The 22849-nt window shown below is 50.6% G+C and overlaps 2 protein-coding genes across 2 annotated transcripts in view; one reads left to right on the top strand and one right to left on the bottom strand.

Annotated features, from left to right (window-relative positions):
* The window catches only part of GLP2R (glucagon like peptide 2 receptor), a 56860-nt gene extending 50664 nt beyond the window's left edge, over positions 1-6196 (top strand). Inside the window, exons 12-13 of the mRNA XM_057716355.1 lie at positions 4799-4840; positions 5815-6196. Coding sequence (XP_057572338.1) covers positions 4799-4840; positions 5815-6150 — 378 coding nt within the window. The 3' untranslated portion in view covers positions 6151-6196. The remainder of the gene's footprint in view (positions 1-4798; positions 4841-5814) is intronic.
* Positions 6197-11944: 5748 nt separating this feature from the next.
* On the bottom strand, positions 11945-18801 carry RCVRN (recoverin). The gene is made up of 3 exons (XM_057716941.1): positions 18352-18801; positions 15101-15212; positions 11945-12371 (listed from the first exon to the last, which is right to left on the bottom strand). The coding sequence occupies exons 1-3, from the start codon at positions 18730-18732 to the stop codon at positions 12256-12258; spliced, it is 609 nt and encodes a 202-aa protein (XP_057572924.1). The 5' UTR covers positions 18733-18801; the 3' UTR covers positions 11945-12255.
* Between the last annotated feature and the right edge of the window lie 4048 nt (positions 18802-22849).

Below are 22849 nucleotides of genomic sequence, written 5' to 3'. Positions count from 1 at the left end.
TTCTTTAAAAAGTAATCCCAAATTAGAAACAACAATAACAAAACAAAAAGCTACAGCTGTTATGTCAGTAGTATTTGGTGGTCTTTTTCCCTCTGAGGGCTTGATCGGTCATGTGACCCCCGATCAGCTGATCTCACACATCCAAAGCCAGCTGAGGATCAGACACTCATGTGGCCCTTTGTGCGACAGATTTCTGAGAAAGAATCCTAGCTTATCAGACTCTCTGGCGAGGGAGCACGTCTGGGTCACCCATCACTGTGTAACAAACTAGCCCCAAACGTCATGGCTTGAAGCAGTAACTGTGTTATTATCTTGAATGATTCTGTGAGCTGGGCTGTCTGGACTCGGCAGAGTGATCCTTTTGGAGGGGGGAGGGGGTAACAGTTGCTTTACAATGTTGTGTTAGTTTCTGCTGCGTCAGTTATATGTATACCCCATCCTACTCATCTAGGTCATCACAGAGCACCAAGCTGAGCTCCTTTCGCTATACAGCAGTTTCCCACTAGCTGTTTTACACACAATAGTGTATATATGTCAATCCCAATCTCCCAATTCATCCCAGCTCCCTAACCCCCACCCCGTGTCCACACGTCTGTTCTCTATGTCTGGGTCTCTATTCCTGCCCTGCAAATAGGTTCATCTGTACCATTTTTCTAGATTCCACATATATGGATTAATATACGATATTTGTTTTTCTCTTTCTAACTTACTTCACTCTGTATGACATACGCTAGGTCCATCCACGCCTCTACAAATGACCCAGCTTTGTTCCTTTTTATCGCTAAGTAATATTCCGTTGTATATATGTACCACATCTTCTTTATCCATTCATCTGTCGATGGGCATTTAGGTTGTGTCCATGTCCTGGCTATTGTAAATAGTGCTGCAGTGAACGATGGGGTGCAGGTGTCTCTTTGAATTATGGTTTTCTCAGGGTATATGCCCAGTAGTGGGACTGTATGGAGGTTCCTTAAAAAACTAAGACTAGATGATCCTTTTGATACATGTCATCTGTGAATGGGGCTGCAAACATCTGAAGGCTTGATTGGGCTGGAACATCCAAGGTGGCTCATTCACATGGCTGCACGTTGACCTGGGCTGTTGGCTGGGAGCTCCGCTGAGGCTATCAGTCAGAGAGCCTCAGTTCTCCTCCACATGGCCCCTCCACGTATCTTGTGCATCTCAGAGCATGGCAGCTGGACTCTCAGAGCATCCCAAGAGAATGTGTTCTAAGAGGGAGGAAGCAGACACTTCCAACCCTCTTAAGGCAGAGAGGCTCAGAAGTGCCAGAATGTCACTTCTACCGCACTGTGCTGGTAGAAGGAGTCACAAGGACATCCCATATTCAAGGGGAGGGAAGATAAGGTCCACCTCTTGATGTGAGGGGTTGCATATGCCTCCCAGGAGGGGAGACATCCCTGGGGCCATCTCTGGAGGCCAGCTACACACTGATCATTGGTCCTGCAGTGGCCTGAGCTCTGCTCCCCACCTGGCACCTCCAAGGAAGGTAAGGAATCAGAGCAGATCTGCAGACAGAGCCAGGAACACACTTAGAGGCTTGTGTGTGGGCAGAGGCTGCCCACCTTCTGAGTACCCCTTGCTGTTGCCCTCCAGCCCGCCAGGCAGAGGTGAGAGCGTGGGTACGCGGGTGTGCAGGTGCACATTCCGTGGGTCGTATGTGAGTGATTCCACCATAGGAATCAGCACTGGACCCAACAGCTTCTTTTCCTTGCTGCCTTGGAGGGCCCGTCACTCTCCCAAGGGCCCATTGCTTAGAGAACCTCAGCAGCCTCCTGCTGTCAGGGGATCTTTGGAGAGACTGCCAAGTGGTGGTGACATATGATGTGAGAGCCATCTGTCCGTGGGACCGCTCCCTTCACGCCTGCTTTATCGAGAGCAAGAGTCAACCAGACTCCAGGATGTTTCTCAAACCATGACTCAAGAACCTGAAGATGTGAAAGACACGTCTGTGATGTGGATCCTATTTTAGGCAACTCATCCGTGAGACTTCTGGCACACTGAAAGCACCCCCCTGCTTCTAACAGCATAGACCCAAAGGCAAATAACATCTGCCCTGCCGACGGCACAGGGCAGCTGTGGCCCTCCAAGGAGACTGCGTGTGTGAGGATGGTAAACTGGTACCACCATGCCCCACCACCACCACGTTTAGGAGCCACAGCCATGGAATAAAGGTGCCCAAGAGAAGGAAAATTCCACACCCCTGCGCAGAATCCAAACATGTGACTGATGTCGTGAGCCAGCATGGAGATCTCTGGCTTCCATAAGGACAAACATAAAAATCTTCCCCCAGAGAAACATTACATAATTCCTTTTTCAATTCCAGCTCCCTTCCCAGTACCAAACCTCCCATGCTAGCAACAGCAAATGAGAGAAATGTTATCAAGAGAGATGGAAGAGTCAGCCTGCACTGTGACCTTCACTCTCTGTTTGGAAATGTGTCTTTTCCTTGTAAGTCCTGGCGTTTTATGAGATTTATCCCATAAACACTCAAGTCCCTGGGTCCTGCACGCATATTTAGCTCCAAGATATCAGATGCACAGCCCAAGTCCCACCGACCCTCACATCACAGGGAAAGCCTCGGCACGTAGGTTACCGCCGGGGGCGGGGGTGGCTCTAACAAATCCGGATGCACAGGAATCTGGGAAAACAGTGGACACAAGCATTCACTAGGCATCTTTGATTCCGAACCTCTGGTAGGTAAGCAGCGCATTCAGAAAAATTCCCCAGCCTCAAGAGATTATCCTTTTACTGAACCATCCCCAGCACGGATGCTTTGTAAATGGAAATGCCGTAGAAAGGTGAACTGTTGTTTTTGTTGTGATCCTTGTGCCCACAATTCTAAATAACTAGGAAGAGAACAGAAAGGAAACTGTGCCGTCGTATTTTAGAAACAGTCTGACGTTGTACGAGGCAAGGCTTTTAGCTGTGTCAGAAGCTCAACTCCATTCATTCACTCAGTCATGTATTTATTCAACAATTATTGAGCCATCACGCGCCAGGCATTTGTTTCAGGTGCTGGAGATCTGGCAGTGAAAAGACCAGATAAAGGTGGTCGTCTGCTTGGGGGAGGAGGCGGGGAGGGACAGGTAATAACCAAGTTGACAAATAACGAACAATTCTGGTTGTTTATATTCTGGAGAATATAAAATAGAGAACTGTGATTGTGACTGCAACGGCTACCCAAAATTGAGTGGGGGGGAAAGACTTCTCTCTTAGGAGATATTTGAGCTATGACCTGAATTTTGAGAAGTCAGTTAGGCAGGGATTTGAGGAAAGAATGTTCCAGAAAACACAGTGTGACCTGAGGAAGAAATGAGCTGATAGCCAGTCTCCAATATGACCCCCGGTCACCTTTGCCTCTTGGTTTTCACAGTCTTGAGTAGCCCCCTCTCACACAGAATAGGGCTGACCTGTGCGACCATTAGGGTATTGTGGACATGAAAGTGGGTGATGTTGAAAGCTAGGACATGAAAAGGGCTGCAGCTTTCCGCCTTGCTCCCTTGGGTCACGCCCTCTGGGAGATGCCAGATGCCATGTCATGAGGACACACAAGAAGCTCTATGGAGGGAGATGGAGGTTTCCTACCAACAGCCAGCACCAGCTTGCCAGGCATGTGAGCATCTTGGAAGCAAGTCAAGCCTTCAGATGCCCAAAGTTCCAGCCAACGTCTTGACCGCTGCCAGAAGAATGACCCTGAGCGGGAATTCCCAGCTAAGCCATGGCCAGATTCTTGGCCCATAGAAAGTATGTGAGATGATAAATCTTTATTGTTTTGACCCACTTAGTATACAACAACATGATACATTAGGTTGAGATGCTGGAGGCAGCTAGAAGGCCCGTGTGGCTGGATTACAGCGACCAAGGGGAAGTATGGTACAAGATGAGGTCAGTGACACACACACAAGGCCACATCACCTTAGCTCCTCCTGTAGTTAGGATACTGTATTTTAATCTAAGTGTGATGGGAAACCTCTGGCGTGAAATAATCTACCTTTTCAAAAGAAATACTCTGACAAGAGAAAGGGGTATTTATTATCTCACAAAAATGAAAATTTCAGGATCAGGTATAGCTGGATCCAGGTACTCAAACAATATCGTCAAAATTTGTCTCTGACCATCTCCAGTCTCTGCTTTTCTCTATGTTGGCTTTATCCTCAGACAGGTTTACTCCATGTAGCTGGGAAGATGCCCTTGAGTGTCTCCAGACTAACTTTGACTATGAAGCTGGCAAACGCAGGGAAGAGGGGGCAACCTTCTCTTCTTTCCCAATGAAAAGAACTGAGATTGGCCATGCTTGGATCACATGACCATTTGGGCTGGTAATTGTGGTGCTAGAAAATGAGGACCACATGATTGACAGCCCTGCCAGAAGCCCAGGGAGTAGGGGAGGGTCAGGAAAGGCTATAAGTCAGGCCAGAAAAAAAAAAAATTAGCCATTGCCCACTGTAAACAAGTAGAAATGGGACAGTCGCCTTATACAGTATTTATGTAATTGAATGAACGACATAGAGCCTTTAGGGTTTGATGATCATTGACCTACGAGCACGTAAGCAAATGCCTAGGCTGAGATGGGTGGTGGGTGTCAAAGTAAGAAGGGACCCCATGGAAATCTGAGTTAATGTAATCAGTATGACTCACTCTAGTCAGTACAAGCAAGTAGCTGCCTGCCTCTTGTAAGGGCTATTAGGACTAGGGCTGGTGTGCAGATTTTCCAAGTAAGCCTCAGACACATCTTCTAGCAAATCAAGCTTCACGCCACCTCTTCCTCTCATTCCAGGGACTACTCGTGGCCTTGCAGTATTGCTTTGCCAATGGAGAGGTATGTTTTCCATGCTGCCATCCTAGCTTTCTGTGAGGCTGGGGCTGGCATCCTACTGCCCCCGGAGGGTCCAGTTTACATGATGGTACCATGGGGGGACGTGCAGTGACCAGCATGTCTTGGGACAAATGGGTACCATGGGCATCCAGTAGAGAGAACAGCAGGCAGCTGAGACCAATGGGGAAAGGTATTGGGACGAGTTTTCTTTACAGAACCCAACCGTGGCCCCGCTGGAGCCGCGCTGGGAGTGTCAAACTGTGATAGAACCAGCTGGAACTCTGGAGTCCAAAAATCTACATTCAAGCCTTGACTCACCCACTTAGGAGCTCTATGTTAGTCAGGTCACTGTGGCTCTTTGAGCCTCAGTTTCCTCCTCTGTAAAATGGGAATAACGACGGTCCCTACCCTGCAGTGCTGCCCTGGGCGTGCATGGTAAAGGTCCTATGCCTGGCAACAACAATTATTTTTATCATTAATATCATTGCAGAGGCCCAAACAGCTCTCTGCTCCCCTGGAAAGAAGCTTGAAAGGGGGAGGGGCAGAGGAATTTCGGGCTCCCTTTCATCTTCCCCTCCCCCCATCCCAGGTTTAAATACGGATTTCTGTCTCTTTCCACTAGAATGTAAGCCTTTTAACAGCAAAACCTCTTCCATCTCGCTCACTGCTAGCCTGTTCTATATCTTCCTGCAGGGACCCCTGATCCACTAGGCAGGTCTCACAAGCCACCTCCACACAGTCCTTTTCTGAACACTGTATCTCAGATTTTTGTCTCCTCACCCCATTCTGCTTAAAAGCCTCACGGTGTACTACCATCTACTCTGCTCGCATGTAGTTTGATTCTCTTTGTTGGTTTCCCTCAGTGAGAAGGTAGGTTTCCCAGGGGTGGTCCAGTGTAGTCACTCAATACACATTTGCTGTGTGGACACAGGACTCAATGACTCCCAGGCAGTAACCCCTCCCTTCTCACCTGGCAGGTGAAGGCTGAGCTGCGGAAGCAGTGGGCCCGCTTCTTGCTAGCCCACCACTCGGGCTGCAGAGCCTGGGTCCTGGGGAAGAACTTCCGATTCCTGGGGAAGTGTCCCAAGAAGCTCTCGGAGGGGACCGGCCCTGGGAAGCTGCAGAAGGCACGGCCACTGCCCGGTGGTGGGCGGCTCCTGCATTTGACCGCGGTGGGCCTGAGGGAGGCGGGCACCCCTCCCCGCCAGGGCCACGCAGCCTGGCCCCGGGGCAGCAGCCTGTCGGAGAGCAGCGAGGGGGACTTCACTCTGGTCCACACCATGGAGGAAATTCTCGAGGAGAGTGAGATCTAGGCAGGAGCCCACCGCGCTGGCTCCGCTCCCTGGGGACTTCTGAGACACGCGGGGGGAGGAGGTGGCTAAGCTGGACGATATTGATTTTGTGGGCGCAGACTCAGCACCCTTCCCGTGCACCCGGCCCAGTCCGACGTGACGTCACCCCGCCCAACTCCAACGGGATGTCTCTCTCCAGGCTTATCCTGCCCTGGACCACAGAGGCTTCATACACTCACTGTTTCTGCCTGCCCTTGTCATCCTCATCACCCTCACAGGTGTGTTTTCCAGAATGACCACCAGCCTCCCGGGCTGGCCCTAAATTCGAGTGAATGGAGCCCTAGGGTACAGAGAGATGTGTGCTATGAAATAGAGGCCAGCCGCTATCCTTCCTTTAACCTTCATGTTACAAGGTGCCTATCTGAAGTCGAGTTCAGGGTGTCCAAGGGTCACCTGCAAAGTGTTTCAAATGTCGTGTCTGACTCATGGCAGAGATTCCAAGAGGGTGCATCTAGGGTGATGGCTGGTGATGGGAATTGTATAACAAGTATCCTAGGTAATTGTGATACAAGCCCACAGTTTGAAAACCCGGAGCCAGACGCCCCTCTGAGCTGGCCGCTGGTGGGATGAGGCCAGCGGAGTTCAGCTGTGACACGCTTGCCCTTCTGCAACAGTGTGGACCTCTCTCCTTCCCTTGTCTCCTTGTCCTCTCTTATCGAGTCTTCCTTCCCTCTCCCCATCTCAGTTCTCATCCATGGGCATCAGCGGTTCTGTTTGATCTGCAACAAGCCCAATCCTTCCTTGGAGGGTTGGCCCCAGCACCCAGGGCCCCCTGAACGTTGCCATTGGTCATTTTCTCACCTTTCTGGCTCCACCTGCCTTTCTGAGCTTGGCTTCTTCAAGCCTTACTTGCCTACCGTTCTCTGCCATTTTTGTTTGCTGTTGATACCTGAATAGCTGGCACCTGCTGCTCTGGGAGGTTTGCCCACTGATCTCCCCACCTTGAGTCCCCACGGATAAGAATCCCACTCCTTGTATGGAAATGGATGCTGAGAGCGGGAGGGTGCCCAGGTGAAATGAGAGGACTGTGGCTGATCTGGACACGTCAAGGGGGCACCGAGAGGGCTGGAGCTGTGGCACCTGGTCTATTGATGGGGAATGAGTTGTGCGGCAGACCCTGAGTGGAGGGTGCTTCTGGAGGCTGAGGAGGGTCCAGGCAATTAGGGTCAGGCTCAGTGGCTGAAACTGTAAGGCAGGAGGCTGAGGAAGGTCAAGGGGGGAGTGTTCTATGGAAACAGGGTGTCAGGGCTCAGGAGCGTCGCTTTTATAGTGTGTAAAATGTATGTGTACATGGCGGCTGGGGTATGTTGCTGTGGGACCAAGTCCTGCCTTATATTAAGGGGAGGTGGTGATATGATGCTTACCAAGCAGGGTTGTCAGATTTTGCAATTAAAAATACACAATTCTCAATTAAATTTGACTTTCGGATAAATGAATAGTATGATGGTCTAAGTATATCCCACAGGATATACTTTACGTGAAATTCAAATGTACTGCACATCCTGTATTTCACCTAGCAATTCCATTTCGAGGACACTCTTCAGCAGGACAGGGACCAGGGTGAGGAGTTAGTTCAGGTGCAAAATTTAAGAGAGTACTAAAAAAACACGCAATCATCAAAATAAGTAATATTTTAATGCAATATTTAAAGAAATCAAATCTGCGAGCTAAAGCCCACAGGCCATTTATAAAAATGACATTTTATTGGAACCAAGTCTGGAATGAGGGTGAAGCAAGTGGGGCCATGAGACGCAGATGCAGGATCTGGTCCTGACTTTTTAAAATTTTGATATTTCTCTCATCATGGACATTTTAGCATTAATTTTTATTTTTAAACGATTGCATCAAAATATTATTTAACTTGATTACTGAGCTTTTTGTCGCCCATCTTAAATTTTGCACCCGAGGCCAGTGCTCATTTTCCCCTCCCCCTAGTCCTGGCTCGGCTCTGCATCAGGAAAAACTGAAGCAGTGACATTAGGCAAGTACATAACAAAGCAAAGGTTTGGTTTTTGGTGTCCAGATTGTCCACGGTTCAATCATTAAAATATATGTCCTAGTTCTTCCTTTCTGCAAAAATCTCTGATGTTTCTCATCAGCCTATTAGCACCTAGAAAGCTGGGCCATGTCATATTCCCAGCTGGTACCCAGCATAGCTGGTCCAGAGTAGGTTCAGAACATATTCAACAGAGGAGACAAGACAGAAACGTCTTGGGAGCATCGGATACTGTCGGAGTCCGTTATCCAGGACCTGGCCACTAATAGAAGGAACTGTTTTTTAAGCACTTGTAAATATGTCCTCCCTGCTTACTCCGCAAATGGGGTGGCGCATGGGTGCGCGCGCGCACGCGCGCGCGCGCGCGCGCACACACACACACACACACACACACACACACACACACACACGCCTCTTGCTCTTGTTCTGCTAATGATTAAAATAAGTTTAATTTGATTTGTATTTTGTTGATTCTTTTACATCGGTTTCTCACTGGAGCTGAAGGTCTCTGCCTCTGGAGAATCTGATGCACTGTTCCTGGCCAGAAGTGGGAAAAAGACCTGCAGTATTAAACCTGGGGACCTGGGTGCTCCATTGTCTCAGGGACCAAGAGGAGTGGGCAGAGAGGTAGGAGAGAGAAGCAGAGGTCAGAGGTCAAAAGGATGGAAGGCAAGTGTTTCCCTTCTTCTAGACCACTCCCTAGATCATTCACTTTGCTGTTGCCTTAAAGATCTGGTCTAGTGGGTCTCAATCCTGGCTTGGCAATCACCTAGGACACTTTCTAGAAGCATTGATGGCTGGTGAACCCTGAAAAGAGCCCAGCACACAGCTTGGGCACATGGGAAGCACTGTAGCCTTGGCTGTGGTGGAAATGTGGTGACTGGTGGCAGCAATGGCACCTGGCACTGAGGGACCTATTGATGAATTTGTCTGGGGAGCCTCCTGGGATGCTAAGAAATGCCCAAGGCCCACTGCACAAGAGGCTGGGACCCTGTGAGAGCAGTTTGGGTTACTGTTCTTGATGAGTTCATTTCTGCTTGTGAGTTTCCATGTACATGATGAAGCAGAAGTTCAGAGATGTGAAGTGACCTCCCCAAAGCCTCTATAGTGGACGTCTGTTTTTACAATTCACCCCTTTTATACTAACAGCACCAAAATTTTCCTCTTGGAAATCACACATCTTCCACTCAGTCCATGAAGTTTGAGTCATTCCAATTCCATCCTAAGCCCCAAGGATAGGCATGAAAATGTGCTTGGCCAGTCTGAGCATGACATCCTCCTGGCACCTGACATTGGGTCAAGGATGGACGTAGAACCAACTAGAGCCAATGAGAGACAGTCCTGGGACTTTTGACAAAAAAAGTGTTTTTTTCTTGTTTGCTGAAACTGGAACCTTGAAGAACTAAGCCTGGATGTACTGGTAGCTCTCTTGGGGGAGAAGCCTGGCTGGGAATGGAGACTCCACAAGAGAGCAGAACCAAGAGATGGAGAAAGAGCCCTGAGACCCTGGATTAAGCCTGACCTAAAGCTGGTACTACTCCTGGAGTTTCAGTTATACAAGTCAATAATATTTGTGCCACAACAACTGACGTTGGGTCTTCCATTCTTTGCATCTGGAAGAGTCTTGATGAATAGCTCATCACCATCTCTACCTCATTCTCTTCTCTTCAGTCAAGTTGGACTTTACACTGCCTCCAAGGTCTCTTAACATCATCCCCACAGAGTGTCCTAGAGCTGTACAGGATCCCAGCCCAAGTGGTCCTGCCACCCCAAGCTAACAGAAGATGTGCTAATTAGATTATGACTTTTGGGTTCTCCACTGGCCAATAGAAGATCTAATGGCCTTTTTGTGTCTTTCATTAAACCACAGACCAACAAGGTTATTAGGCAATGTCTATCTTTTTAGACTCCAGTGACATGGATGCCTTGAACTCAGAAGTGAAAAGCCCCCAACTTAAAACCCCAATCAGCCAGATTCACGCATGGAGGGCAGTGTGTGGAAAGAGCCCTAGAGTGAGGCACTGAGCCCTTTGGTTCTATCCCTAGACCAGCCTGGGTCTTTCTTCTCCCTCCTAGGTGGCTCCTGGGCAGCCTGCTGTGTCTGATACTGGAGGGTTATCTTGGGCAGGTTATTACTCTCCTCCTCCCAGAACCACTGGGCCAGATGCTGGGTAGCTCCCCACCCCCACCCCACTTCCAGTCCCGATGCTGTGCAATCCCAGAATTCTCTGTCCTGTCACGTCCAGGTGAAAACTATTGAGGCAGCCTGGTGTAGTCAAAGGGACTCTGATTTGAGTACCAGATCCTACTCTTACTTTGTGGCCCCAGTGTCCTCATCGATAGTATGGGGATAACAACGCCCCCATCAATGAAATAATACTGAGCGTCTAGCAGGATGCCTGGTTTCTAGGAAATGCTCCATCCTTAAGTGTTATGGTGACTCTCAAGTTCACCCTCCACAAAAGAGCAGCACTTTCCGGAGGCGGTGATTGTGTCATTGCGGTTGCTAAAGGGGGGGTGATCCCCCCACCCCACCAGCAGATGGGGACTCCCCAGCCCCAGGGGGTTGCACACAGGTTGCTCAAGTGTCCAGGACATCTGCATATTTTTCTGACCTCGTCTTGGAACTTAAGGCTGGAGAATAAATGAGCTTTCAGAACAATGAACGCAATGACCTCGAGAACCCACCCGTGGAGCTCCAAGGTGTCCCAGGCCTTGGAGCACTGATAAGGCAGTGTGGGCCAGTGGGCAGCGCTGGCCTGGCCTCCTCTCATTAGCTGACCCTGGGCGAGCTGCTCGCTGTCTCTGTGCCTCCTTTTCCTTGTGCCTAAAAATCGGGGCCTCAGGGACATCTGTCTTCACCTTGCAGCGCATCAAAACTGAACTTGTCATCAGCCCCTGAAACCAGCATCTCTCCCTGGGTTTCCCATCTTGGTGGATGACATCACCATTCACCCGGCACCCACACTGCACACCTGGCTGCCATCCTTGCTCCTGCTCCTCTCCTGTACCAGTCAGGTGGATGCTACCTCAGAAATATCTCCCGAGCAGGTCCCGTTCTCTCTATCCCACTGCTGTTCCCCTGGCCCAGGCCACCTGGGCGACTGTAGGAGTGTGATCTCCAGGCCCCAGTCTTGCCCCTCTGATTTATTTCTACCCTGCAGGAGGGCCCTCTTACAAACATAAATCCCTCCTACCTCAAACCCCACATGGTACCCACCACCCCCACGGTGAACCCTAGGTCTTCCCCTGGGCTTCAGGGAAGGCGCTACAAGGTCTGGCCCCTGCCTGCTTTGGAGCCTTAACTCACAATTTGCTCTCCCTCCTCCCCCCTGCTCTCCGGCTACACTGGCCTTCTCACAGTCCTAGAACTTGAAATGCTCATTCCTGCCTCAGGGTCTCTGAGACACACTGCTTCCCCACCCCCATCTTTCCCCCAAGACAATCCACCGAGTCTTAATTGAAATCCCTCCTCATCAGGAACAGCTTCCCTGTCTCCGGACAAGTGGGCCCCTCCTGTTGTATCTTCCCACAGTGCTTTGCGTGTCTCCATGGTAACCACCACCTTTACCGGCTTCTTCAAGGTCTGTGGTCCCCTCTGCACCCTGAGATTTAGGAGGACAGGGCCGTGTCTGTTTCCTTCAGCAGCACAGTCCCCACGCCCTGGTCTATGACTGCAACAGCACACAGCTTTGTCTTTGAGGCTGAGGCAACAGAAATCATTTCCCTTTCCAGTTCGAGAATGACCAGTCAGCTGTGTGCCCGGCTCCTCTTGCATTTATTGGAACCTGCTTACCCAACAATCCACAAAGGAGCTTACACGGGGGCGATATTTAGGGCTTCTGTGACCTAATCCTGGGATTATTAGGGAGGCCTGGGCTGGCGGGGGTGGGGAGGGGAGGCGGGCAGGTAGAGTGGGCGGGGCTTGGTGAATTGCTAAAGACACTTCCATTTGGCTGGGAGCTGTGCTGAGGGTTTAATGAGCTGTGGGTTGGAGGCTCTCCCAGCCCCGGGGGTGTGTGCACATATGTGTTTGGGGGGCATCGGAGAGGAGACCTGAGCAGTTGACATCAGGGTTTCTTTTCCTTCAATTTCTCCTTCACTTTTTGAGGTTCAAACTGGATCAGTCGCAGAATTTCCTTATTGGCCAGGGTCCCCTCGATGAACTCTTTCTCTGTAAGTTTATCTGTGCACAGGAGGAAAAGCACCACAGTCAGGATAGGCTGTTTCCAGCCGCGATAGCTGACCTCAGCCAGCATACCCAGTAAGGATGGATCTATTATGAAAATACTGAGTCTCAGTGCCCCTGAGGGTGACCCCACCCCTGACTCCACCCTAGGATCTCTGGACCTCCCCAGGAACCAGCAACGATAGGGTTAAGGACAGGCACTGCAGGGCCTCCAGCAGGCTGACTAGTGCTGTGTCTCTTCTGATTGGTTGGTGATCATTTCCTAGGCATCTCTTCATCCCTGATCTTCCTCCCCATTTGGGACAAGAGAGAGCCTTGCCCCCGACTTATGGGCAAGAATGCAGTTCTATCCAGTTAAATGCACTCACTAAGCCCTTCCTCTGTGCCAGAGTCATTGTGTTTGGGGCTGAGGTCATTGCAGGGGGCAGAGGGCAGGGTGTGGCATGGAAGGGAGTGAGATAATGTCCTCTGGCCTGGGAAACTGTTGGTCTAATGGGAAGACAGTCACCTGTAGAAATGACTCTAGAATGAGACAGGTGTTCCTTCCTGCTCATGGCTAGGCTCGGTCCTGCATGTAGTAGGTGCTCAGTGAAGCCTGGGTGAGCTGAATTGGGTTTCTCCATTGGCTTATGTTCCAGGCCTTTTGGGCAAGCTTAATCCTTCCTGGATTAGGACCCAGGCTGGTTCCCTGTGCAGGTCAGGGTGATGAAATTTGGATTTTTAAAATCCCAGCTGCCCTATCGGCCTCACACATAGCTTAAATGTGTGAGAACCATCAGAACTTGATTCTGGTATGAGCCATTGTCTCCAGATGGGCCATGAGAAAACACTAGTCACCTGGCAGGAGCACTGCCATCTCCTGTGACATGCACCTGGGTCAGTTTCCAAGTTAGCAAGTAGCAAAACAAGGGACTCAGCCCATGGCAGACGCAGTGGGATGTCAGGATGGGGGTTAAAGAGCCAGCGGGGAAGGGTGCCACCAGGAGCATCTTAAGTGGCCAAGAGAAGGTGCTCAAAGCGGAGGTGACCTCTGAGTGAGGCAAGGCAGGTGCCTGCCCGGCAAAATTGAAGGAGGCTCTGACTTTCAGGGCCGTGTGAGCACAGGGCTGGCACCTGAGAATGGGTGCCTCCTTAAATTTTGTGCCAGGACACCTCACGTTCCTTGCCCTAGTTCTGGCCCTAACCTCAAAGATCTGGTTGCTAATCTTCCTTCTTCCTGGACTGCAGACCAGTAGGGTTCTTATTTAGCATCCTGCTCAGGCCTGTGCCCTGGAACCCTGGTAGGAGATTGCCCCAGAGATCACGAAAGGGGCCGGTACCAGTTCCTCAGATGTGTCTGGACTACGCAGTGTTTCATCAGTTGAGGCACTTCGGATTTTAAAAATCTCAATTGCTGGCCTCTCTTTTAACAGATCAGATGGTGGGGGCCCAGTGGCTCTGTATTCCCAGGTGGCAACAACTGACCAGAAGCCGTAAGACCAGACAGACCCTCACACCCCACTGTTTGCCAGTCCCTACCCATCACTTAGTAGGGCTGCTGTCCATTTCTCTCACGTTCATCATCCTGGCCCCTGTGGTCCTGCAAGTGTGCAGCCCCCATCTGACACCAGTCCCTCTCCTGTGCCCTTCCCGAGTTGGACATGGACCTCATGCACCAGCAGCCCCCCCCACCCAGTTCTGGAACGCATCACCGCTTTCAAGGCAAGACCACGCTTCCCATGGCTGCCCCCAGCCAGGCTGAACAGGGGAAGGAGCCAAGACAGCCCAGCTCCTGGAAGAAGGGGCTCAAGGACACCCCTTCAGCTTTGCCAAGAGTTTCCTAGCCCAACACTGCAGTCTAAGGCTTTTCATACCCAACCTGCTTTCCTTGCCTCTGCCCATAAATGTTTCATCTGTTTTGCATTCTGATGGCTTTCCCAGCCTCCTCCAGATCCCTCTCCATTTTCCCTCATAGGCCTTCCCCCTACCCATCAATCTCTTGAAATCTACGAGGGTGAGTCAAAAATTATCCCTACTCTGGCTGTAGAAATTCCACAGCAAGAGAGCAGATAATTTTTGACTCACCCTTGTAACTGAAATCTAATCCCATCTGGTGGTGCTTGGGGGTGAGGAGCAGGGGACCCAAACTAACTTCCTAAAGTAAAACCATTTAAATTGGAGACCCCACTTACTTGGGACTCCATGCTAATTCAGATGTAGTCTGAAGTGAGGTTCACTCTGACCCCAACCGTGCAGAAGGCATTCTTATAAACAAGTAAACCAGTGTCTAAAAAAAATGGGCACTCTATTGAAAAAAAGAAAGTGATTTGCTTGCGAAGCCTCTAAACTTGCCATTTGCATACAAACTGCTAATGGGCTACTGCCTTGACTGTTTACTATTCCTTCAATATGGGTTAACTCTGTCTTAATAAAAAATGTTTTTGTCTTCCAAAGCGCTCCATCATTTAGAGCCTTCCTCCTCCCCCAGAGAATCTCAGGCAGCGATGGAGTTTTGTGAGCAGTGGGATGTGGCACCATCCATTTCCCATCAGCTGCAGAGGGACCCCACAGCTGCCCGCTGACCGTTCCGCTCCCTCCCCACGAAATCCCTTCTGACAGCTCTGCAGTGGGAGAAGGGGGCCTCAGTCTGGCCTGGGCACTGGGCTCGGAAGGGTCAATCGTGTCGGGGTCTCTAGGCCACAGCCCATGACTGTGACATGAAAGGCTAGGAAGGAGAAGTAATTCACCATCATCCTTCTTGCCAAAGAACCCCCAGATCTTCTCAGCTCGCTTCTCTGGGGTGTTCTCATCTTCCGGAAGATGCTTCACGTCCTCAGGACTGATCATCTTGAAAATAGCCTGCACCGAATCAAGAGGGAGAACCCATCAGAAGGAGCAATTCTGGGGGAACCCAAGTCGCTGACCAGGATGCACCACGGCAGAGTTTAGACTGCGATACCAGGCACCAGCCCACCCTACTGAACCCACGTTCCCGGGAGTGGGGACGGGATGTCTGAGCTTTTGAGATCCTCAGAAGGGACAGGGGGTTTGGGGGAGGGGTGAAGATGGCTTTCTCTTCTTATTTTGTCCCTTTCTGCACTGTTTCAATTTCCTGCCCCTGTAGACACATTACTTTCATCTTATTAAAAAATTAAAATAAGAAATAAAAAGCTTCCTGATGATAATCCCATAGCAGCCCTGAGGCTGCAGTTCGGGAACTGCTACCCTGAACTCCACTGCCCAGAAGTTTTAGAATATCGACAGCTTCTTCTGGGTCCAGGTGGTACCTTGGTTGCCCAGCCGAGTTGGCTTATGGTAATAAGGGCTAATATTTGTTAATTGATTAACGTGTGCACTTTTCTAAGTGTTTTTACATATAAACTCTTGACAGCTTCATGAGGTGGGTGTTATTGGCCCTATTTCACAGATGAAGAAACTGAGTCAACTAACTTGCTAGAAGTCACCCAGCTAGAAGCAGAACAGTGGCAATTCTAACCCAGGCAAGTTTGGTTCTAGAACCTCTGTACTTGCATTGCATGTTATTCCTGGAATGTCTTGGAGAGCATCTGGGGGCTGGGGAAGGTCTTGGGAAGCCCCTCATTTACCCTTCTGCTCAGGGAGGGATCCAGAGAAAGGTTTAGCTTAAAGCTCAAGGATCCTCCCTCTAGTCTTGCTAATAAGGGAGCTGGACGGATGATGTCCAGCAAAGCAGGAAGTGCCTCCCAACCTGTGAGCAGGGAAAGGGACAAGGTGGTCTCGATGTGCCCTTTCAGCTCCAGGTTACTAGGACCCCCCCAGCTCAGTGACTCCAGGGCTGGCCAGGCCCAGAGTGGACACTCAAGTTTGTGGCTCCCCAGCCTTGAGTGTCCCAGCTTGTGACCTAAGTGTTGGGGCAGGGACGCCTTGGAGACACAGGGGAGCCAGCCAGGCAGGGGCAGTAATGCCTATGAAATTAACCTGGAGGGAAGACCAGCAGCTTTGGAAGCCCCCTGTCAGCTCCCTGTGCTGTAACAAGAGAAGCAAGGAAATCAAACCTAGCAGCTGGGGCCCAGCCTCGCTGACAGCACTCAGAGCCCAGCACTGAGTACGGTGGCTCCCTTAGCTCCCCTGTCTGTCCTGAGCCAGGGAACCATGTGCAGGCAGGATGGCTAAAGGCTGATGGTGACTGGCTGCTGGCCAGCCCTGCTTCTAATACCAAGGAGAGATGGTCAGGGCCTCGGTGAATGGACCAAGAAAGGACTATTGCATCTTCACCCTGGGTGCTGGGAGGTTATACGGTTTTCCCAAGGCCACGCAGCTTGGTGGTGGTATAGCTGATCAGAATCCACACGTGTGGACTCCTAGGCCAGTGACCTTGGACCTGGTGAACAGCAAAGGCTTGGCGTAGTCGTGCATAGCCTCAGCCGTGGATGCGCCCCGCCCCCATCTCTGCTCCCTTTCCTCCCCCTCCCCTCCCCTCCCTACCCCGCTTCCTCCCCTTCTTCCTCCTTTCCCTGAAGGAGCACCAACTCATAGGCCTCTGTTGGGCCTGGCATCCTTTAGGTGGTTCTGAGGGCATGGTCCCCCATCCTGGGCACCTGCCCATCCAGGGGAGCTTGCTCTGCAGGCTGCGCCCAGAGGCCAGTGAGGTTCCCACACACACCTGCCCCTAATGGGAGACCCATGCACGGTCAGTCCACTGACCACAAGCTGCAACGCTCGGCTAGTTTATTTCTCCTAATAAGGCGGAAGAATGGTGTGAATGAAATCAGGATTGCAAATGCATCAAAAATTATATAAAATATGAAAAATATTCTCTCTCTTAGCAGGACTGGAATTAGAGAAATAAAGAAAGTGGCATGGGGTGGGGGACAAAAAAAAAGATCCAGTGAAATGATGCTAAATGAAGGGAAGTAGAAATGATGTCATAGGAAAAAATAGAAGCATCCTCATTGTCCAAAAATACAGGAATGATTAAATAATTTGATCATACGTCCATAAGGTGGAATTCTAAGCAGCTATTAAACATGGTTTGATATTGAAAACATTCATAATTAAATAGTGGCTGAACAAAAGCATGATAAACACCATATGGGAATATGTCATAGTTCTAAAATTATTTTAAAATATATAAATAAAAGACTGGAAAGATATATGCCCATATGATGACAGTAGTTTTCTCTGGATGATGAAATTAAAGGTGATTTTCATTTTCTTTTGCATAGGTTTCTAAATTGCATGAATTACTTACATATTAAATAAAACTATTTTCCAGACACCTAAAAATCTTAACAGATGATCTGGTCCTGGGCTGACGTATTTGAAACATGTTGTGTCTTTAAAATGACTTGTGAGGAACTTCCCTGGTAGTCCAGTGGTTAGGACTCTGCGCTTTCACTGCCATGGCTGTGACCCCAGGTTCAATCCCTGGTCGGGGAACTAAGATCCCACAAGCCGTGTGGCCAAAATATCTATATCTATCTATCATCTATCTATCTATCTATCTATCTATCTATCTATCTATCTATCAATCATCTATCATCTATCTTTCTATCGTCTATCTATCGTCTATCTATCATCTATCTATCATCTATCTATCATCTATCATCTATCTTTCTATCATCTACCTATCATCTATCTATAAAATGACTTGTGAAAGAATCTGAGAGTGTCCTGTTGAAGGTTTTGAAGGACATTTTAATGAAGAAAGGAAGGAAGGTGGGAGGGAAAGAAGGAAAGAAGGAAACAATAAAGGTAAATTGGGAAATACCCAGATTCTTCTTTTTTAGGCAGAAAATGAGGCTGTGGGAACATGCCCAGCCCTCTATTAATATCGGTCTGTTGGAGGCCCCTCCTGACCCCATGCTCAGAGCCACTGAGTCACAAAGCCCGGCTCCCCACTCGGCCCTCCAGCCCCATCCCCAGCCAGGCCCTCAGTGCAGAAGTGGCAGCAGCAGGGGGTCCTGATCCTGGGCGACCCCCGTCCTGCTCAGCTGTAAGAGCGGAGGCTGACACTGACCGTGACGATCTCCAGCACTTCGTTCTTGCTGATGGTCCCGTTGCCGTCCACATCGTAGAGGGAGAAGGCCCACTCCAGTTTCTGGTTGGTCTTGCCCACGCTGGTCATGTGCAGGGCGATGACGTACTCCTTGAAGTCCAAGGTGCCGTCGCTGTTGGCATCGAAGCTGCGGAACACGTGCTGGGCGTAGGCCTTGGGGTCGGCCTCGGGGAAGAACTTGGAGTAGATGGTCTGGAACTCCTGCCTGGTGATGCGGCCGCTGGGGCATTCCTTCAGGAAGGACTGGTACCAGCTACTCAGCTCCTCCTCCGTGAACTTGGTGTTCAGCTGCAGCTCCTCCAGGATCTCCTTGGACAGGGCTCCACTTTTGCTGTTCCCCATGGGTGAGGCTGTGTGGGCCGGGCTGGACAGTCAGCTCTGGGTGCGTGGGTGGGTGGGCGTGATGGTGTCTCCTGGCTGCCAGGCTGGGTGCCGCTGGAGACGGTCGCACCCTGAGATGCTGGTGGATTAGGAGGATTTGTGGCTGGTTCACCCCAGTACTTGGAGGGAGGAGGGGCCTGGAGCTTGAGCGGGGTGGCAAGCTCCCAGGAGCCCCCTGAGATTAAAATAAAGAGCTGACAGGAGGGGGTCAATCCATCTGGGCCTCCTGGGAGGACAGGACGGGAGATCAGAATCTTCAGAGCTGAAGCCTCGGGCCTTGAGGCCGTTCCCACTGGCCCTCATCCATTCCTGCCCCAACCCACCCTCCAGCTCTAGCTCTCTAAGAGCAGTGATCTTCCCTGCCTGTCTTCCACCCTAAGTGTGAGGGTCTCAGACACAGGGAGGGCCCTGTTAATGCAGGGGTTAGGAGCCAGGCTCTGCAACCAACCCGGGTTCAAATCCCAGCTTTGCAATTTACTAGCTGTGTGACCCCAGGCACGTTTCTTAACCTCTCTCTGCCTAGAGTTCTCTTCTAATCTTTCACCTCCTTCGCAGCTTTCCTTAAATGCCACCTTCTCAGCAAGGCATATTCTGGCCACATGATTCACAATAGCAGCCCCCACCCCAACCGTCAGCATGCCCCACACTGTTTATGGTGTTTGCCTGCGCTTCCTTGCATGCACACGTTCTGACTTCCTGTTTATTATTCTGCCTGCTGCCTGGGATGGCACCAGCGTGAAAACGCCGTGAAGGCGGGGATTCTGTCTGTTTTGTTCCCCGCTGCATCTCCGTTGCCAGAAGGGTGCCTGGCGGATTTGGGCCCTCAGTGACTATTTCTTGAGTGAACGGGCATAATAATAGCGTCTCTCTCTCTCTCTCTGTTATTGTGAGGCTGAAATGAGTTAATGTATGCAATGCATTTATTTATTTTTAATTTTTAAAATTTTATTTTTGGCTGCATTGAGTCTTCATTACTGCCCGTGGGCTTTCTCTAGCTGTGGAGAGTGGGGGCTACTCTTCGTTGCGTTGCTTGGGTTTCCCATTGTGGTGGCTTCTCTTGTTGCAGAGCATGGGCTCTAGGCACTAGGGCTTCAGTAGTTGCAGCACTCGGGCTCAGTAGTTGTGCACAGGCTTAGTTGCTCCACGGCACGTGGGATCTTCCTGGATCCGTGTCCCCTGCATTGGCGGGTGGATTCTTTTTTTTTTTTTTAAATTTTATTTATTTATTATTTTTTGGGGGTACACCAAGTTCAATCAATTGTTTTTATACACATATCCCCGTATTCCCTCCCTTCCTTGACTCCCCCCCCTCGAGTCCCCCCCACCCTCCCCACCCCAGTCCTCTAAGGCATCTTCCATCCTCGAGTTGGACTCCCTTTGTTATACAACAACTTCCCACTGGCCATCTATTTAACAGCTGGTAGTATATATATGTCTGTGCTACTCTCTCGCTTCGTCTCAGCTTCCCCTTCACCCCCCGCCCCCTCCCAAACCTCGAGTTCTCCAGTCCATTCTCTGTAACTGCTTCCTTGTTCTTGTCACTGAGTTCATCAGTACCATTTTTAGATTCCGTACATGTGAGTTAGCATACAATATTTGTCTTTCTCTTTCTGACTTACTTCACTCTGTATGACAGACTGTAGTTCTATCCACCTCATTACATATAGCTCCATCTCATCCCTTTTTATAGCTGAGTAATATTCCATTGTATATATATGCCACATCTTCTTTATCCATTCCTCTGTTGATGGGCATTTAGGTTGCTTCCATGTCCTGGCTATTGTAAATAGTGCTGGCGGGCGGATTCTTAACCACTTGTCACCAGGGAAGTCCCTGAAATGCATTTAGAATAGAGCCTGGCACAGAGTAAGACCTGAACACACATTAGTTTTTGTCATTTTCTTCCATGACAGGGATCAAAAACTAAACTGCAAGTGGAGTGTGTGAGAGAAGCCAGGGGGTCAGGAGGCAAGAGGGAGTGGTGAGGCCTGTGTCATACGGGGCGGGGGCTGCCAATGTTCGACTCCATTCAGTGTGGTCAGATGGGATTAGGACCCGGTGTTACTAGATTTTTTTGGTGATCCAAGAGAAATCCAGAAGTCAGATTTCCAGAGGCAATTTCCAAACTCTGTGAGTGATTTCAAAGTTTTCAAAAACACGGTGTGGTATAAATACAGCTTATCTGTGGCTCAGTCTCAGCCGCAGGGTGTCAGTTGGCAACCGAGCCTGGCGCCAGGAGCTGCCAGACAGGAGCACTTGCTTGTTGAGTGAGTGAGTGGACAAGTAGGGGGCAGGGAGCTCCGCCGGCGTAGGCTTCCACCCCCGCGGTCAGCTCAGTCACCAGCGCAGCCACAGGGACAGGCCCTCGTGCGTAGGTGTGTATCTGAAATCTCATCACCCAAAGGAGAGGTCGGTGGTGCCCTGGCTTGGCTGAATATGACGCCTAGAACTCCAGAATCGCCATCTTGGATGGGAGAGGTGTCTCCTCCTTGTCCAGGCGTGGTAACTGCAAAGAATAAAGCCCCCAGTGTCTGGGTGGGTGAGTTGGGGTTTGCATCCTGTTTCATAACAGGCTAATGGCAGAGGAAAGCAAACCCCCGCTGCTGGGAGAAAGTCACCTGCCAGCCTCCCCTGACGTTGCTCAGGAAGGACCAAGAAGTTCAGGAACAGACGTGCTGACCGTCCCTCCCACCCCCCGCCCCCCCCCCCCCCCCACTGTGGGTCCAGAGTATGTCTCAGGAGGCCTTAATGTTAGGGGTGGCGGGGCTGTGTGTGTACTTATTATTTTTTGCCATCAGTTTGTGAGAGCATATTATTTCTTGAAAGGAGCCCTTTCTCTTTTTCTAGCCTTTCCCTATCTTGCAGCAGGGCATTTGTTCTCAAGAGCAGTTAGAAATAGGACAGTCACGGACCTCAAAAACCAGCCAACAAACAAACCCAGGCCATGAAAGTAAGGCCAGAGGCCTCCACCCTGGCCGCTGAACCTGGTGCGGGAGGCGATTAGAAGTGCCTCCTGGGTGTCCACACCGAGCCTGCAGGTGAGGAGAGGCCGATGTCACAGGAAGAAACCAAGCTCCTGTGTCCCACGGTTGCTTAATGCAAAGGCAGGAGGAAGGCCCAGGTCAGCCAGGATCCCCACTTAGGGCTCTTCTCGTGACGTTACAGCCGCCTCCTTTCTCAAGGAGGCTGGAGCAGCGGGGGCAAGGACTGCATTTCCGAAGGTGAAGAGCCATGACCACAGGAGAGGCCATGGGCGAGGAGACTGGGTCCCGGGGTAACACAGAAGGCAGCCAGAGCCCCCCAGTCCCTCTGCCCTTCCCAAGGGCAAGGAGGAAGGAGCAGGTACTGTCCACATTCTCCAGGTTGCTGTGCCCAGGAGGGGCCCAACCGTGGGAGGGGACCACAGGCAGCTGTGTTGATGCTGCCGAGAGAGGGGTCATGACCTGGAGGTTTGTTTGAAAACCTGCATAAACATCTTCTATCAGAGGGAGAGTTTATGCTCCTTAGCCAAACAAGTTGTTGGGGATGATGTATTGTGAATGGATTTGTTAAGTATGAGCTGGGGCCATAAACGCTCCCCAAACCCCAAAGACCACTGGGGAGAAGGTCTCGTCTCCAGCCAGTGAATCTGTTTGTGTCTCCCCATCCTGGCCTGGCCTTGACTGGAAGACGCAGGTTCTTCCCAGACGCTGGCCCTGTCCCACCCCAGGCTGGGAGCCCCCCAGCCCCCGCCTTGTGCCTCTACCTTCCCCAGCTGTGAGCTGAAGGACAGGAGGACACCTCAACCCCAGCCTGGAAGCTGAAGGCAAAGGGGGTCTGGAGAGAGTGTGTGGGAGGCAGAGAACGGGAAGGAAGGCCCCTCCCACGGCCATCCCCATTGCGGTTAATAGCAATCCATCCTTTTGGTTGCTTGGACTGAAATCCTTGGCATCATCTCCAGCGCTTCTCTTTAGGTCACACCCCACTCCAATCTGCCTCAAAATCGTGTTGGCTCCACTTTCAAAGCATGTCTAGAACCTGACCATCCTCCCCACTTCCATGTGGCCACCCCCTGCAGGCACCGTCCCCTCTGCCCGCA

This window comes from Hippopotamus amphibius, chromosome 17, assembly GCF_030028045.1.
Source record: "Hippopotamus amphibius kiboko isolate mHipAmp2 chromosome 17, mHipAmp2.hap2, whole genome shotgun sequence".
NCBI lineage: Eukaryota > Metazoa > Chordata > Mammalia > Artiodactyla > Hippopotamidae > Hippopotamus > Hippopotamus amphibius.
The sequence above is the reverse complement of the archived record's forward strand: the minus strand, read 5'-3'. Positions and strand labels throughout refer to the sequence as shown.